At 52.8% G+C, this 16,795-nt stretch overlaps 1 protein-coding gene across 1 annotated transcript in view; it reads right to left on the bottom strand.

The window, feature by feature from the left end:
• Positions 1 to 1,269: 1,269 nt before the first annotated feature.
• Positions 1,270 to 16,795, bottom strand: part of LOC141161466 (olfactory receptor 10AG1-like) — a 51,506-nt gene continuing 35,980 nt past the window's right edge. Inside the window, exons 2-6 of the mRNA XM_073646278.1 lie at positions 11,788 to 11,943; positions 11,658 to 11,665; positions 8,846 to 9,865; positions 6,377 to 6,466; positions 1,270 to 1,285 (exon numbers count right to left, since the gene is read on the bottom strand). Coding sequence (XP_073502379.1) covers positions 1,270 to 1,285; positions 6,377 to 6,466; positions 8,846 to 9,865; positions 11,658 to 11,665; positions 11,788 to 11,943 — 1,290 coding nt within the window. The remainder of the gene's footprint in view (positions 1,286 to 6,376; positions 6,467 to 8,845; positions 9,866 to 11,657; positions 11,666 to 11,787; positions 11,944 to 16,795) is intronic.

Here is a 16,795-nt window from a genome sequence, read left to right as displayed (position 1 = left end):
CCAACGGGGCTCCGAGGGGGCCCCTACCGGCCGGGCCCCATACTGGAGTCAGGGCAGTCATGCCCTGATGGCGGCCCTGCTGAGGCTGGAGGGGCCCCCTCTCCCTCGGGGCCCCCGTTCAATGAACCGGCTGCACGGGCGGTAGTTCCGCCCCTGTTCCAGACCATTTACATGATACCAGGGAAACTAGCGACATTCATCCCTGAAATCCTATATTTTAAATGTTAAACCCAAGGACGGTCGTGGATACTAATATTACATAACGATAATGGAACTGTTTGGTTTCAATTAAGGTGTCCAGCATTTGGCGGATACAGTTTCCAACAAAACTGATGTTGGTTCTGGTGCAAAGTTCCTGTATGGATAGTGGTTCTGGTGACGTATTCATGTACTGTTAGTGGTTTCGGTCCAGCCCCTTATGTCCCCATAGCCACCCCCTTATGCCCTCATAGCCTGCCCCTTATATCCCCATAGTAAGTCCCTCTTGTAATGTTCCCATAGCCATCCCCTCTTGTAATGTCCCCACAGCCCCTCTTTTATCCCCATAGCCATCCCCTCTTGTGATTTCCCCACAACCCCTCTTATGTCCACATTGCCAGCCCGTCTTGTAATGTCCCCAAAGCCAGCCCCTTATGTCCACATAGCCAAACCCTCTCGTAATGTCCCCGCAGACCCTTTCATGTTCCCATAGCCAGCTCCTTATGTCCCCATAGCCAGCCCCTTATGTCCCCATAGCCAGCCATTCTTGTGATGTTCCCACAGCCCCTCTTCTGTCCCCATAGCCATCCCCTCTTGGAATATCCCCATAGCTAGCCCCTCTTGTGATGTTCCCACAGGTCTTATTATGTCCCCATAGCCAGCCCCTCTTGTGATGTCCCCACAGGTCCTATTATGTCCCCATAGCCAGCCCCTCTTGTGATGTTCCCACAGGTCCTATTATGTCCCCATAGCCAGCCCCTCTTGTGATGTCCCCACAGGTCCTATTATGTCCCCATAGCCAGCCCCTCTTGGATGGTCCCCACATGCCCTAGGTATAAAAGCCTCCATTCATTAGGAAAATATTAGAATAAAAATAAAAAAAAGCTTATATTCAAATAATCCTGTTTCCCTGTCCAACGCAGCACCGTCTCTTCTTCCATGTGGTGCAGCAGTGGGCGCTGGACGGCGCGATGACGTCACTGCATCGCGATATCTGACATACTCTGCGTAGGACGGAGTTCTCGGCGGCTGATTATACCTCCTCTGCTCCTGTCCAGAGCGCCGCCGACATCAATTGTATTCGTGTCTTACAGATACGAATACAATTGAGTGCGGGGAAGGAGTGACAGCCGGTGCGCAGGAGAGAGGAATGAGCGGTGTCAATGGCAGACACTGCTCCCCTGTGCGCCGGCGCCCCGGCCGTCACTGTGCTGAATTCCCCAATGTAGCATCGGCGTCTCTGCCCCGTACTAGGCAGAGACGCCGTCCCTCTCACCTCCCCGCTCCTGGCGCGACGTCCTCCTGCGCTTCTCTCCCCGCTGCTTCCGGCACGCGCTCCTTCCCCGGCAGTGTGCTTAGGGCGCCCGCGCTCCCCCTCTCTTAAAGGGACCGCGCGCGCCGTCCTAAGGAGTCCCCGGCCAATTGCCGGAGGACCTCCCATATTTAAGGCACCTCCTCCAAAATGGAGGTGCCCGAGCAATGTTGTTGCAAAGCCTTCACTCTGCTTCAGCCCTCAGGTCCCGTTACCAGTTACCAGCCAGTCACCTGCCAGATTCCTGCTTGTTACCTGCCAGTCACCTGCCGGATTCCTGCCTGTTACCTGCCAGTTACCTGCCAGATTCCTGATTGATACCTGCCTGATATCCGTTTACCTGCTTGCAAGCCTGCGGTCCGACGGTCTGCTTTCCGACACCTGTCAGTCTGTCTATGGACCAGCCTGCCCGCTCACCTGGGAGCGCTCACCTGCTACCTGCCTGCTAGCCTACCTGGAGGCTCCGCCGTCACTTGCCGTGACCACCTGCTTGTCCAGAGACTCTTGCCTGCTCACCTGGGAGCGCTCACCTGCTACCTGCCTGCTAGCCTACCTGGAGGCTCTGCCGTCACTTGCCGTGACCACCTGCCCGACCAGAGACTCTCGCCCGCTCACCTGGGAGCGCTCACCAGCCACCTGCCTGCTGTCCTTCTACCCTGAGACTGTCCCTGTCACTTGCCGTGAGTACCCGTCCGTTTACCCAGAGACTGTCCCTGTCACTTGCCGTGACTACCTGCCCCTCTACCCAGAGACTGTCCCTGTCACTTGCCGTGACTACCTGCTCCTCTACCCAGAGACTGTCCCTGTCACTTGCCGTGACTACCTGCCCGTCTTCCCTGGGAGCCACCCGCTTCCTTACAAGGACTGCCCCCTTGTATAGTTGCACAGAAGTTCCACCTCCCAGACCCGTTACAGTTTGCTCGGGCCATGGAACCCGGTGGCCCCCAGATCTCCGATCTGCACCAGGAAGTCTTACGTCAGAAAACTCAGCAGGAGGTGGTACTGTCCTATCTACGGTCCGTTAACTCTCGTCTAGGCGCATTGTGTGACTTGTCTATGTCTACCTCTGGTCCAGCCGTGCCCATTCCTGCGGTACCGCAATCCAGTCCCTTCATGGTACCCGACTATGGACCTCGGCTTCTGGCACCTCCACGCTTTGCCGGCGAACCTACTTTAGCTCGGGGTTTCATAAACCAGTGCACCCTGCACTTTGAGCTATTGGCATACCAGTTAATCTCCGACCGGGCCAAGGTGGACTTCATCATGTCCCATCTTACTGGGGAGGCACTGGCATGGCTAAATCCCCTGTGGGAGAGAGGGGATCCCCTGGTGTCCGACCTGCCGTCTTTCCTCGCTGCTTTCCGGAAAGTCTTCGATGAACCTGGACGGAAAACCTCTTCTGCCTCCTCACTGCTACGTCTCCGCCAAGGGAGTCTCACCGTGGGCCAATATGCCATACGGTTCCGCACCCTCGCTTCTGAGCTTGCCTGGGAAAATGAGGCTCTGGTGTCCATCTTCTGGGAGGGTCTTTCCGGTCGGATTAAGGACGAGTTAGCTGGTCGGGACATTCCTACCACTCTGGATGACCTGGTGTCACTAGCTACCCGGATTGGCATCCGGTTCCAAGAACGTGCCAAAGAGACTACCTGGGAGAAAGACTTTTCTTGCTCTGCTCCTACTTCCCTGAGACCTGCCTCTCAATCAGTCACTCCGCGGGCGCCCTCGCCTGAACCTATGCAGATCGACCAGACCAAGATGGTCAAATCTCGCCAAGAATCTCGCCGAGCCGAGGGAAGCTGTTTCTATTGTGGCAGTATGGAGCACTTCATCCGTTCCTGCCCGGAGAAGCCGGGAAACGCCAGTGTCTAGGACCGCTCGGAGAGGTCGTCCTAGACAAAAGTAAGTCCTCTCCATCTCTGACTTTACCGGTCTCTATTGCTTGGGGAGAAAACCGTCACTTTGAACTTGCCCACCTGGATTCTGGAGCTGCTGGAAACCTCATCTCCCAGTCTCTGGTAGAGAGATACCGTATTCCCACCAAGTCCCTGGCTGAACCATTATCAGTCGCCTCCGTGGATGGAAGACTTCTCTCGGAGACCATCCTGCTCGTCACTGAACCCATAACCCTGCAGGTGGGAATGCTGCACTCTGAGGAAATCTCATTCCATGTGTTGTCCGGACTTTCTCACTCCCTGTTGCTAGGTCTACCTTGGCTCCAGACACACGAACCCGTATTGAACTGGCGATCCGGTGAAGTACTCCGATGGGGTCCAGACTGCCATAGGACCTGCCTGGTTCCGGTCCGCCCAGTTCGCCCTCCGCCTACTCCAGCTAATTTACCAGGTCTCCCGGCTCCTTACTGGCCCTATGCGGACGTCTTCGGTAAGAAGGAAGCAGAGACGTTGCCACCCCATAGGCCATATGACTGCCCGATTGACCTGGTACCTGGCACCACTCCTCCCCGTGGGCGTATCTACCCGTTGTCTGCAGCCGAGACCCGGGCCATGTCTGAGTACATTGAAGAGAATCTGGCTAGGGGATTTATCCGGAAATCTACCTCCCCGGCTGGAGCCGGATTCTTCTTTGTCAAAAAGAAAGACTGCTCGCTATGCCCCTGTATTGACTATAGAGGACTCAATCAGATCACGGTTAAAAATAAATACCCCCTTCCGCTCATCTCTGAGTTATTTGATCGTCTTAAAGGCGCCAGGATCTTCTCCAAGCTGGATCTACGTGGAGCGTATAACCTGGTCCGTATCCGTCAGGGAGACGAGTGGAAAACAGCATTTAATACCCGGGACGGACACTATGAGTACCGTGTGATGCCCTTCGGTCTCTGTAATGCTCCCGCCGTCTTCCAAGAACTGGTCAACGACATCTTCCGTGACCTTCTTTACTCCTGCGTGGTGGTATACCTGGACGACATCTTGGTCTTCTCTCCGGATCTTCCCACACACCGGAGGGATGTTCGTCAGGTCCTGCTTAGGCTCAGGCAGAACCACCTCTATGCTAAATACGAGAAGTGCCTTTTTGAGCAGACCTCTCTTCCTTTCCTGGGCTATGTTATCTCCCAGACAGGCTTGCGAATGGATCCTGAGAAGCTCTCTGCTGTCCTAAAGTGGCCCCGTCCGGAGGGCTTGAAGGCGATACAGCGATTCCTGGGCTTCGCTAATTACTATCGTCTCTTCATTCCTCACTTCTCGTCACGGACTGCGTCCATATCTGCGCTCACCCGTAAGGGAGCAAATCCCAAGGTATGGTCATCCGAAGCTGAGGAGGCCTTCCTTTCCCTGAAACAAGCCTTCTCCTCTGCCCCTGTGCTGCACCGTCCGGACTGCAACAAACAGTTCTACCTGGAGGTTGATGCCTCCTCCTCTGGAGCCGGAGCGGTGCTCACCCAGAAGTCTTCCTCCGGGAGAATGGTAACCTGCGGCTTTTTCTCTAAAATCTTCTCCTCTGAGCGCAATTATTCCATAGGAGACCGAGAACTGCTTGCCGTTAAATTGGCGCTGGAGGAGTGGCGTTACCTGCTTGAAGGGGCCCTATACCCGGTGATCATCTATACGGATCACAAGAACCTGGCATATCTCCAAAATGCCCAGAGACTTAATCCACGTCAAGCCCGGTGGTCTTTGTTCTTTGCCTGCTTCGATTTCATCCTTCATTTCCGCCCGGCGGACAAAAATGTCAAAGCTGATGCCTTGTCCCGATCCTTCCTGTCCTCCGACCAAGAGGAGGAGCCTATGCACATTATCGACCCCTCCAAGGTGATGAATGTGGCCCCCTTGGATTTGACTCGTCTTCCACCCGGCAAGACGTTCGTGGCGCCTCCAGACCGTGAGAGGGTTCTTCGCTGGGGTCATTCTTCTAAACTAGCTGGCCATGCCGGCCTAAAGAAGACCTTCCTACTCATTTCCCGGCATTACTGGTGGTCTACCCTGCGTAAGGATGTGGTAGACTTCGTCTCTGCCTGTTCATCTTGTGGCCGCAACAAAATTCCCAGACACTTACCAGCTGGTCATCTCCTGCCGCTTCCCATACCTGTTGCCCCGTGGCAACACATCGCTATGGACTTCATTACCGATCTTCCTGTCTCTGCCGGGTGTACTGTCATTTGGGTGGTCGCGGACCGCTTCTCTAAAATGGCCCACTTCATTCCCCTGCCTGGTCTTCCGTCTGCACCTGAGCTGGCTAAGGACTTTATTCGCCATATCTTCCGTCTCCATGGCCTACCCCTCCACATCGTGTCGGATCGAGGAGTTCAGTTTACCTCACGCTTCTGGAGAGCCACATGTAAACTGCTGGACGTCACCCTGGACTTCTCCTCCGCTTACCACCCTCAGTCCAATGGTCCAGTGGAGCGGATCAATCAGATCCTTACCAGCTATCTCCGGCACTTTGTTAATGCCCACCATTCTGATTGGGTGGACCTCCTTCCTTGGGCCGAGTTCTCTTATAATAACCACGAGAGCGAATCCTCTTCCAAGTCCCCGTTATTTATTGTCTATGGCCAGCACCTCCGGATTCCGCTCACTGTCTCCGTTTCTGTGGACAACCCTGCTGCGGAGTCTCTTGTCAGCGAATTTTCTACTATTTGGGAGAGTACCAGGTCCGCTCTTCTTCTGTCCTCTGAGCGGATGAAGAGATATGCTGATAAGAGACGTCTGGATCCGCCTCAATTCCGTCCGGGAGACAAGGTTTGGCTCTCGTCCAAACATGTGCGGCTCAAAGTACCCTCCTTCAAGTTGGGCCCTCGATTCATCGGTCCCTTCGAAGTCCTCAGGCAAATTAACCCTGTGGCCTACAAATTAAAACTCCCGGCCACCCTACGGATTCCCAACTCCTTCCACGTATCTCTCCTCAAACCCGTTGTCTTTAACTCTTTTTCCAATAATCCAGGTGCCCCTCCTGCTCCGGTTTCCGCTGATGACGTCTTTGAGGTAGAGAGTATTCTGGCCTCCAAGAGGGTAAGAGGAAAGACCTTTTTTCTGGTAGATTGAAGGGGGTTTGGTCCTGAGGAGAGAACTTGGGAACCCAGGGAGAACATCAACGCCCCGCTTCTCCTTGAAAAATTTCTTTCTGGCCAAAAAAAAGAGGGGGCCTAAAGGGGGGGGTACTGTAGCATCGGCGTCTCTGCCCCGTACTAGGCAGAGACGCCGTCCCTCTCACCTCCCCACTCCTGGCACGGCGTCCTCCTGCGCTTCTCTCCCCGCTGCTTCCGGCACGCGCTCCTTCCCCGGCAGTGTGCTTAGGGGGCGCGCGCGCGCGCTCCCCCTCTCTTAAAGGGACCGCGCGCGCCGTCCTAAGGAGTCCCCGGCCAATTGCCGGAGGACCTCCCATATTTAAGGCACCTCCTCCAAAATGGAGGTGCCCGAGCAATGTTGTTGCAAAGCCTTCACTCTGCTTCAGCCCTCAGGTCCCGTTACCAGTTACCAGCCAGTCACCTGCCAGATTCCTGCCTGTTACCTGCCAGTTACCTGCCGGATTCCTGCCTGTTACCTGCCAGTTACCTGCCAGATTCCTGATTGATACCTGCCTGATATCCGTTTACCTGCTTGAAAGCCTGCGGTCCGACGGTCTGCTTTCCGACACCTGTCAGTCTGTCTATGGACCAGCCTGCCCGCTCACCTGGGAGCGCTCACCTGCTACCTGCCTGCTAGCCTACCTGGAGGCTCCGCCGTCACTTGCCGTGACCACCTGCCTGTCCAGAGACTCTTGCCTGCTCACCTGGGAGCGCTCACCTGCTACCTGCCTGCTAGCCTACCTGGAGGCTCTGCCGTCACTTGCCGTGACCACCTGCCCGTCCAGAGACTCTCGCCCGCTCACCTGGGAGCGCTCACCAGCTACCTGCCTGCTGTCCTTCTACCCTGAGACTGTCCCTGTCACTTGCCGTGAGTACCCGTCCGTTTACCCAGAGACTGTCCCTGTCACTTGCCGTGACTACCTGCCCCTCTACCCAGAGACTGTCCCTGTCACTTGCCGTGACTACCTGCTCCTCTACCCAGAGACTGTCCCTGTCACTTGCCGTGACCACCTGCCCGTCCAGAGACTCTCGCCCGCTCACCTGGGAGCGCTCACCAGCTACCTGCCTGCTGTCCTTCTACCCTGAGACTGTCCCTGTCACTTGCCGTGAGTACCCGTCCGTTTACCCAGAGACTGTCCCTGTCACTTGCCGTGACTACCTGCCCCTCTACCCAGAGACTGTCCCTGTCACTTGCCGTGACTACCTGCTCCTCTACCCAGAGACTGTCCCTGTCACTTGCCGTGACTACCTGCCCGTCTTCCCTGGGAGCCACCCGCTTCCTTACAAGGACTGCCCCCTTGTATAGTTGCACAGAGGTTCCACCTCCCAGACCCGTTACACCCAAAAATGATCATACGTGTTATTCGGAGTTTACAAAAACAAGAAAGAACCAATAAGAAACACAAAATCCATATAATATTTCATCTTTATTAGATATATGCATACAAAAATAAATAATAAAATAAATTAAAAGAGGTTAAATGCAGAGGCAAATATCCTGGTGGTATCTTATAAATATATCAATGTGCTTTCTTAAAATATTCACTCCATGGCTAGAAATATCTCAAAACACATAAATATCATAGAAGTAATATAGCTCACACAGAGAAATGTGTTGGATGAGCCAATAAAAACATTATCAACCTGAAGTAGTAATTAAAATATTAATCAATATAATAATAATAATCTTTATATAGCGCCAACATATTCTGCAGCGCTAACATACACTATAATGCTAAATATATGCCTATATATGTCTCTCAGTAATATTACCCCTTGTTGGGGTACTTAGAAATAACATCAGTATGACTAAAGAATGATACCCAGATTCAATAACGTAGACCCAGTTCATATACTGTATCTTACTATAGGTGCACAGAATGCTTACCAATAGTAGGTTAATAGCATGCCAGCACCAGATGTTAAGTCAACATTACAACCGTAGGAGAAAGTAATACATGAATGAACGGAATAAGCACACAATAGTTACCACCAGACCCCCTGACGCGCGTTTCGTACTATGAATTAATCAGAGAAAGAAACCTGTGGCCGGAGGAAGGTGATGGGCGGCCACAGGCGTTCAACAATGGCAGTGTTTTAAGAAGTGACACATAAACCTACAAACATAGAGTTTTACATCAGAAGGAGAAATTCAGGGTTTACCTCTGTCACATGTAATTCGGACATGTTGTGCCGTGCCAGAGACTCCACATTTGGCCGGCTCTTTCTTACACAATTATCAGGTAGACTTTTTTTTTTTTGCTTCAGAGATTGCCTAGAAATACCTTGGAGATTTCCAGAGAAGTGTCCATATTGCTTTCTTCATCTCCTTGTTCCGCAGACTGTAGATCAAGGGGTTAATAGTTGGAATGATAACACAATAGAAGAGAGCGATCATCCGGTCACTTTTGCCGGAAGCGTCAGAGTCTAAACGTAGGTACATGAACATGGCAGTGCCATAGAAGAGAAGAACGGACACCAGGTGGGAGCCACACGTGGACAGAGCCTTGCGTCGTCCCTCTGCAGATCGGATGAGGAGGACGGAGCTCAGGATGTTGATGTAAGAGCAGAGGATGAGCAGCAGAGGTAGCGTTGCTCCACACAGACAGGCCATGAAGACCGTTACCTTGTTCAGATAGGTATTGGCACATGCCAGAGTCAGAATTGGGGGGATGTCGCAGAAGAAATGGGCAATGAGGTTTGATCCACAGAATGGCAAGCTAAAAATAAAGCTGGTTTGACCTAAAGATACAAAAGATCCGACCACCCATGACCCAATTGTCATTCGATAGCACAGTTTGGGACTCATCACGGACATATATTGTAAAGGGTGGCAAATGGCCATGTATCTATCAAAAGCCATCACTCCGAGGAAGACGCACTCCGAAACTGCAAAGGTAAAGTAGACATACATCTGAATGATGCAACCCACCCTGGAGATGGACCTCTTCTCTGACATGAAGTTCTCCAGAGCCTTGGGGACCACGACACTGATGGAGCATAACTCAATGACTGACAGATTGCGTAAGAAGAAATACATGGGTGTGTGGAGGACGGTGTCCAGGGTCACCGTCACAATGATGAGACCATTTCCAATCAGGGAAAGAATGAAGGAAAAGATAAAGAAAGACAAGAAAGACACTTGGTATGAAAACGCGAAGTCTGAGAATCCAAGGAAGAGAAACTCCGTGACGTTACTATGGACGCATCTTCCCATTAAGTTGGGGTTTCCATTCACTCTAGGGGTAATATTATTAATAAAGTGAAACAGGCAAAGCATCATGAATGGCTCCTTGCACCTCTGACATCTACTCCATGTTTGTGTAGGAAACCTGGGGAAGGAACAACAATTGGGACTAAGCAAAATGTTCCACAGCTCCTGCTCAAAAAATACAAGCATACATGCCGTGCACCAGATGGATTATGGGTGGTAGACAATTTTTTTGTAAAGTCTCTAGGAAAGGGACCATTGTAAAGAGGAACCTTAAAGAGTACGTGTACTTTCAGAATGAACTGTCCTGCGTGTGCACAGGAGAAATAACATCATATTTGGCCAATATATGAGGATTTCACCAGTTTTCACCTCTGAAGCCTTTCTGATTCTCAGTTGACTCTGAGCTAGTGGTGAGAAAAAAACGCTCAAAATCTTCTTATATAAAAAGTAACTGTATGTTCATATGTTTTTTTTGCAGAGCAGTGTGAACAGCAGAAACTCTGCCGAAGCCATGAGGATTTCACCAGTTTTCACCTCTGAAGCCTTTCTGATTCTCAGTTAACTCTGAGCTAGTGGTGAGAAAAAAAACGCTCAAAATCTTCTTATATAAAAAGTAACTGTATGTTCATATGTTTTTTGCAGAGCAGTGTGAATGGCAAAAACTCTGCCGAAGCCATGAGGATTTCACAAGTTTTCACCTCTGAAGCCTTTCTGATTCTCAGCTAACTCTGAGCTAGTGGTGAGGAAAAAACGCTCAAAATCTTCTGATATAAACAGTAACTCTATGTTCATATGTTTTTTTTGCAGAGCAGTGTGAACAGCAGGAACCCTGCAGAAGCCATGAGGATTTCAAAATTCACAAGTTTTGATCAGAGAGATGTAGAGTTTCTGCTACAAAAACTCAGCAAAAAAAAACCTCAGTGTGAACACATGCTTAGGGTAGACCCCAAAAAAATTGTTCCTAAGAACCCACGTAGGGTATTGATTTTTTATTTACAAATTGCCATAAGGCAAATAAGTCCTAACTAAAGGTTCTGTGATTATTAGAAAGGCCATCTTTATTATCTATTTATCACCTTATCAGTTTGGGTTGGTCCTTCCTTGAAGCAGTTTTCAAATACTGGGTTAAAGCTTTTAGTTAATACTTCTATTAGCCGAGCAATCGGGGAAACTCACAACTGGCTTCCCCTATTCTGTGGCTCACTCTGATTATAGTATCACAAAGCCCTCAGTAATTGGTTTGGCCGCCAACCAACACTTCATTGATTAGTATGGACCAACTCTCAAACATTACTAATAAAAATGATCAGCTGCCTCCCCAACTAGTTTCGCCATCACTGGCTTCATCAGGGGAATGAGGCTACAATGAAAAGTGGGCGGGACCCCAAGGTTTATAAAACATAGGTTAGTGATGTCATACAGGTCCTACAAAGGAAATCCTCCTTAAATCTAACAACATTGGCAGACACACATGTCAATCACAAAAACAGAACTCAATAGGTTCACAAGCTTATAGGGCGGTTCCTGACCGGTCCAATGATTATCTCAGTTCACCATCAGCACCAATGGTTGAATTCTTCCAGGTCGAACTTGTTAATAATTGTCCAGGGAAGAAGGAATTCCCTTGTAGGACCTGTATGACATCACTAACCTATGTTTTATAATCCTTGGGGTCCCGCCCACTTTCCATTGTAGCCTCAACCCCCTGATGAAGCCATTGATGGCGAAACTAGTTCGGTAGGCAGCTGATCATTTTTATTAGTAATGTTTGAGAGTTGGTCCATACTAACTAATGAGGTGTTGGTCCGCGACCGCACCAATTACTGAGTGCTTTGTGATACTATAATCAGTGTGAGCAACAGAATAGGGGAAGCCATCTGTTACCTGATCAGATTACTAATATTACTCACCTTATGTCCTGGTTATATAAGATCAGAAGTCAGGATGAATGAGATTGATGCTGAAGGAGGGATCCATTACTAGAAAGAGCTCAGCGCTGAATCCCCGTGAGACGTTCGTCCATTAGGAGTTATTCCATACCCATAATATCTGTCTCCTTTTCTGGCCGTGAGTTTCCCCAATTGATCGGCTAATAGAAGCATTAACTAAAAGCTTTAACCGAGTACTTGAAAATGGTTTCAAGGAAGGAACAACCCAAACTGACAAGGTGATAAATAGATAATAAAGATGACCTTTCTAATAATCACAGAACCTTTAGTTAGGGCTTATTTGCCTCACATCCTTAGGGTATGCACACATGGAGGTTTTTGCAGAGTTTCAAGAGTATAAACTAAGCAGAAGCTTCATGTTTTTGAGTTTAGGAGGAGGATTTGGAGAGTTTCCACTCAGCTTCTGCTCCAAAACCTCCTGAACACATCTGTGTACACATATTTTTGAGTGGAGTTCCCAAAATGAATTGAAAGAAAATTCCAAGTGTTTTTGTAGCAGTATCTGAGGAGGATTTTGGAGAGGATCCACTTCAAAAACTGAAAAAACTTCCTAACTTCAAAAGCAAATGCTGGGAAAACACCAACATGTATATTTAGCAGGAGCCCCTGAGGACGCCATCCGGCCACCCAGCCATCCTGCTATCCAAACATCCGGCCACCCAGCCATCCTGCTATCCAACCATCTGGCCACCCAGCCATCCTGCTATTCAACCATCTGGCCACCCAGCCATCCTGCTATCCAACCATCCGGCCACCCAGCCATCCTGCTATCCAAACATCTGGCCACCCAGCCATCCTGCTATCCAACCATCCGGCCACCCAGCCATCCTGCTATCCAACCATCCGGCCACCCAGCCATCCTGCTATCCAACCATCCGGCCACCCAGCCATCCTGCTATCCAACTATCTGGCCACCCAGCCATCCTTCTATCCAACCATCCGGCCACCCAGCCATCCTGCTATCCAACCATCCGGCCACCCAGCCATCCTGCTATCCAACCATCCGGCCACCCAGCCATCCTGCTATCCAATCATCCGGCCACCCAGCCATCCTGCTATCCAACCATCCAGCCATCCTGCTATCCAACCATCCGGCCACCCAGCCATCCTGCTATCCAACCATCCGGCCACCCAGCCATCCTGCTATCCAACCATCCAGCCACCCAGCCATCCTGCTATCCAACCATCCGGCCACCCAGCCATCCTCCTATCCAACCATCCGGCCACCCAGCCATCCTGCTATCCATCCATCCGGCCACCCAGCTGTCCTGCTTTCCAACCATCTGGCCACCCAGCCATCCTGCTATCCAATCATCCGGTCACCCAACAATACTGCTAGCCAACCATCCGGCCTCCCAGCAATCCTGCTATCCAACCATCCGGCCACTCAGCCATCCTGCTATCCAACCATCCGGCCACCCAGCCATCCTGCTATCCATCTATCTGGCCACCCAGCCATCCTGCTATCCAACCATCCGGCCACCCAGCCATCATGCTATCCAACCATCCGGCCACCCAGCCATCCTGCTATCCAACCATCCGAACACCCAGTCATCCTGCTATCCAACCATCCGGCCACCCAGCCATCCTGCTATCCAACCATCCGGCCACCCAGCCATCCTGCTATCCAACCATCCGGCCACGCAGCCATCCTGCTATCCAACCATCCAGCCACCCAGCCTTCCTCCTATTCAACCATCCGACCACCCAGCCATCCTGCTATCCAACCATGCGGCAACCCAGCCATCCTGCTATCCAACCATCCGGCCATCCAGCTATGCAACCATCCGGCCACCCAGACATCCTCCTATCCAACCATCCGGCCACCCAGCCATCCTGCTATCCAACCATCTTTCCACACAGCCATCCTGCTATCCAACCATCCGGCCACACAGCCATCCTGCTATCCAACCATCCGGCCACCCAGTCATCCTGCTATCCAACCATCCGGCCACCCAGCCATCCTGCTATCCAACCATCCGGCCACCCAGCCATCCTGCTATCCAACCATCCGGCCACCCAGCCATCCTGCTATCCAACCATCCGGCCACCCAGCCATCCTGCTATCCAACCATCCGGCCACCCAGCCATCCTGCTATCCAACTATCTGGCCACGCAGCCATCCTTCTATCCAACCATCCGGCCACCCAGCCATCCTGCTATCCAACCATCCGGCCACCCAGCCATCCTGCTATCCAACCATCCGGCCACCCAGCCATCCTGCTATCCAATCATCCGGCCACCCAGCCATCCTGCTATCCAACCATCCAGCCATCCTGCTATCCAACCATCCGGCCACCCAGCCATCCTGCTATCCAACCATCCGGCCACCCAGCCATCCTGCTATCCAACCATCCAGCCACCCAGCCATCCTGCTATCCAACCATCCGGCCACCCAGCCATCCTCCTATCCAACCATCCGGCCACCCAGCCATCCTGCTATCCATCCATCCGGCCACCCAGCTGTCCTGCTATCCAACCATCCGGCCACGCAGCCATCCTGCTATCCAACCATCCAGCCACCCAGCCTTCCTCCTATTCAACCATCCGACCACCCAGCCATCCTGCTATCCAACCATACGGCAACCCAGCCATCCTGCTATCCAACCATCCGGCCATCCAGCTATGCAACCATCCGGCCACCCAGACATCCTCCTATCCAACCATCCGGCCACCCAGCCATCCTGCTATCCAACCATCTTTCCACACAGCCATCCTGCTATCCAACCATCCGGCCACACAGCCATCCTGCTATCCAACCATCCGGCCACCCAGTCATCCTGCTATCCAACCATCCGGCCACCCAGCCATCCTGCTATCCAACCATCCGGCCACCCAGCCATCCTGCTATCCAACCATCCGGCCACCCAGCCATCCTGCTATCCAACCATCCGGCCACCCAGCCATCCTGCTATCCAACCATCCGGCCACCCAGCCATCCTGCTATCCAAACATCTGGCCACCCAGCCATCCTGCTATCCAACCATCCGGCCACCCAGCCATCCTGCTATCCAACCATCCGGCCACCCAGCCATCCTGCTATCCAACCATCCGGCCACCCAGCCATCCTGCTATCCAACTATCTGGCCACCCAGCCATCCTTCTATCCAACCATCCGGCCACCCAGCCATCCTGCTATCCAACCATCCGGCCACCCAGCCATCCTGCTATCCAACCATCCGGCCACCCAGCCATCCTGCTATCCAATCATCCGGCCACCCAGCCATCCTGCTATCCAACCATCCAGCCATCCTGCTATCCAACCATCCGGCCACCCAGCCATCCTGCTATCCAACCATCCGGCCACCCAGCCATCCTGCTATCCAACCATCCAGCCACCCAGCCATCCTGCTATCCAACCATCCGGCCACCCAGCCATCCTCCTATCCAACCATCCGGCCACCCAGCCATCCTGCTATCCATCCATCCGGCCACCCAGCTGTCCTGCTTTCCAACCATCTGGCCACCCAGCCATCCTGCTATCCAATCATCCGGTCACCCAACAATACTGCTAGCCAACCATCCGGCCTCCCAGCAATCCTGCTATCCAACCATCCGGCCACTCAGCCATCCTGCTATCCAACCATCCGGCCACCCAGCCATCCTGCTATCCATCTATCTGGCCACCCAGCCATCCTGCTATCCAACCATCCGGCCACCCAGCCATCATGCTATCCAACCATCCGGCCACCCAGCCATCCTGCTATCCAACCATCCGGACACCCAGTCATCCTGCTATCCAACCATCCGGCCACCCAGCCATCCTGCTATCCAACCATCCGGCCACCCAGCCATCCTGCTATCCAACCATCCGGCCACGCAGCCATCCTGCTATCCAACCATCCAGCCACCCAGCCTTCCTCCTATTCAACCATCCGACCACCCAGCCATCCTGCTATCCAACCATACGGCAACCCAGCCATCCTGCTATCCAACCATCCGGCCATCCAGCTATGCAACCATCCGGCCACCCAGACATCCTCCTATCCAACCATCCGGCCACCCAGCCATCCTGCTATCCAACCATCTTTCCACACAGCATCCTGCTATCCAACCATCCGGCCACACAGCCATCCTGCTATCCAACCATCCGGCCACCCAGTCATCCTGCTATCCAACCATCCGGCCACCCAGCCATCCTGCTATCCAACCATCCGGCCACCCAGCCATCCTGCTATCCAACCATCCGGCCACCCAGCCATCCTGCTATCCAACCATCCGGCCACCCAGCCATCCTGCTATCCAACCATCCGGCCACCCAGCCATCCTGCTATCCAACTATCTGGCCACCCAGCCATCCTTCTATCCAACCATCCGGCCACCCAGCCATCCTGCTATCCAACCATCCGGCCACCCAGCCATCCTGCTATCCAACCATCCGGCCACCCAGCCATCCTGCTATCCAATCATCCGGCCACCCAGCCATCCTGCTATCCAACCATCCAGCCATCCTGCTATCCAACCATCCGGCCACCCAGCCATCCTGCTATCCAACCATCCAGCCACCCAGCCATCCTGCTATCCAACCATCCGGCCACCCAGCCATCCTCCTATCCAACCATCCGGCCACCCAGCCATCCTGCTATCCATCCATCCGGCCACCCAGCTGTCCTGCTTTCCAACCATCTGGCCACCCAGCCATCCTGCTATCCAATCATCCGGCCACCCAACAATACTGCTAGCCAACCATCCGGCCTCCCAGCAATCCTGCTATCCAACCATCCGGCCACTCAGCCATCCTGCTATCCAACCATCCGGCCACCCAGCCATCCTGCTATCCATCTATCTGGCCACCCAGCCATCCTGCTATCCAACCATCCGGCCACCCAGCCATCATGCTATCCAACCATCCGGCCACCCAGCCATCCTGCTATCCAACCATCCGGACACCCAGTCATCCTTCTCTCCAACCATCCGGCCACCCAGCCATCCTGCTATCCAACCATCCGGCCACCCAGCCATCCTGCTATCCAACCATCCGGCCACGCAGCCATCCTGCTATCCAACCATCCAGCCACCCAGCCTTCCTCCTATTCAACCATCCGACCACCCAGCCATCCTGCTATCCAACCATACGGCAACCCAGCCATCCTGCTATC

The sequence above is a fragment of the Phyllobates terribilis genome, unplaced genomic scaffold (genome assembly GCF_046119375.1).
Source record: "Phyllobates terribilis strain yellow unplaced genomic scaffold, ASM4611937v1 Scaffold_9__5_contigs__length_417890890, whole genome shotgun sequence".
Classification (NCBI taxonomy): domain Eukaryota; kingdom Metazoa; phylum Chordata; class Amphibia; order Anura; family Dendrobatidae; genus Phyllobates; species Phyllobates terribilis.
This window is presented reverse-complemented; position numbering and strand designations above follow the sequence as displayed.